Genomic DNA, 642 nt, shown 5'->3' with positions numbered 1-642 from the left:
GATCAATCATTTTACTCCTTTCCATCGCTGCTTTATCCTCCTGGCTGATCGTGCAACCCATTTTGAATCCCTTAGTTAGCTAGTTACTTCTTCAATATCTGGTTTGAAAGGCAGCTACCTCTCATAAATTGTTGAGGTGGAAAATAGAAAACGTTCCGGTGCTTTCGCGATTAGTTTCGCCCAGTCAGAGACAGAAAAAGGCGTTGGCACTCGACTAGTCTCGACCACTATAGCTGCTATCCCACATGTGAAAGAAACGAGATGCGGACAAACTCACGCCACCAAAACAAGTGTGGTTTCGCGTTGAAAGAACTACGGATGCTGCCCAAGTAGGAGAAACGGTGCAATCGTTTTCTAACGTAAAGCTAGAGCCTGCGACCTAGGCAAGTTTACTAAGAAAGTAGCTACGCAAAAAAATAAAGACTTTCCTATTACAAATGTTAATAACGTAGTAAAAAAAGAAAACTGGTGAGTAGCTCCCTCGTCCCGAATTCTTTCAAAACTATTGGCTCGCCAGCTCGTAATACCACTCAAGGCTACTGTGTAATTGATTCATAAAATATCTACCTACAAAATGTCAAAGTATTCTTGATGTTGTCGCATATGGCGAGGTGGTGTACGTATCTGCCAGCTGCGCTCATG

The 642-nt window shown here is 42.8% G+C and overlaps 1 protein-coding gene across 1 annotated transcript in view; it reads right to left on the bottom strand.

The window, feature by feature from the left end:
• LOC109875715 (guanine nucleotide-binding protein G(i) subunit alpha-like) overlaps positions 1–642 on the bottom strand; it is an 80727-nt gene extending 80085 nt beyond the window's left edge. The window contains exon 1 of the mRNA XM_031803880.1: positions 1–642. This exon is cut by the window's left edge and continues 57 nt beyond it. Coding sequence (XP_031659740.1) covers positions 1–61 — 61 coding nt within the window. The 5' untranslated portion in view covers positions 62–642.

This window comes from Oncorhynchus kisutch, linkage group LG24, assembly GCF_002021735.2.
Source record: "Oncorhynchus kisutch isolate 150728-3 linkage group LG24, Okis_V2, whole genome shotgun sequence".
Taxonomy (NCBI): Eukaryota; Metazoa; Chordata; class Actinopteri; order Salmoniformes; family Salmonidae; genus Oncorhynchus; species Oncorhynchus kisutch.
This window is presented reverse-complemented; position numbering and strand designations above follow the sequence as displayed.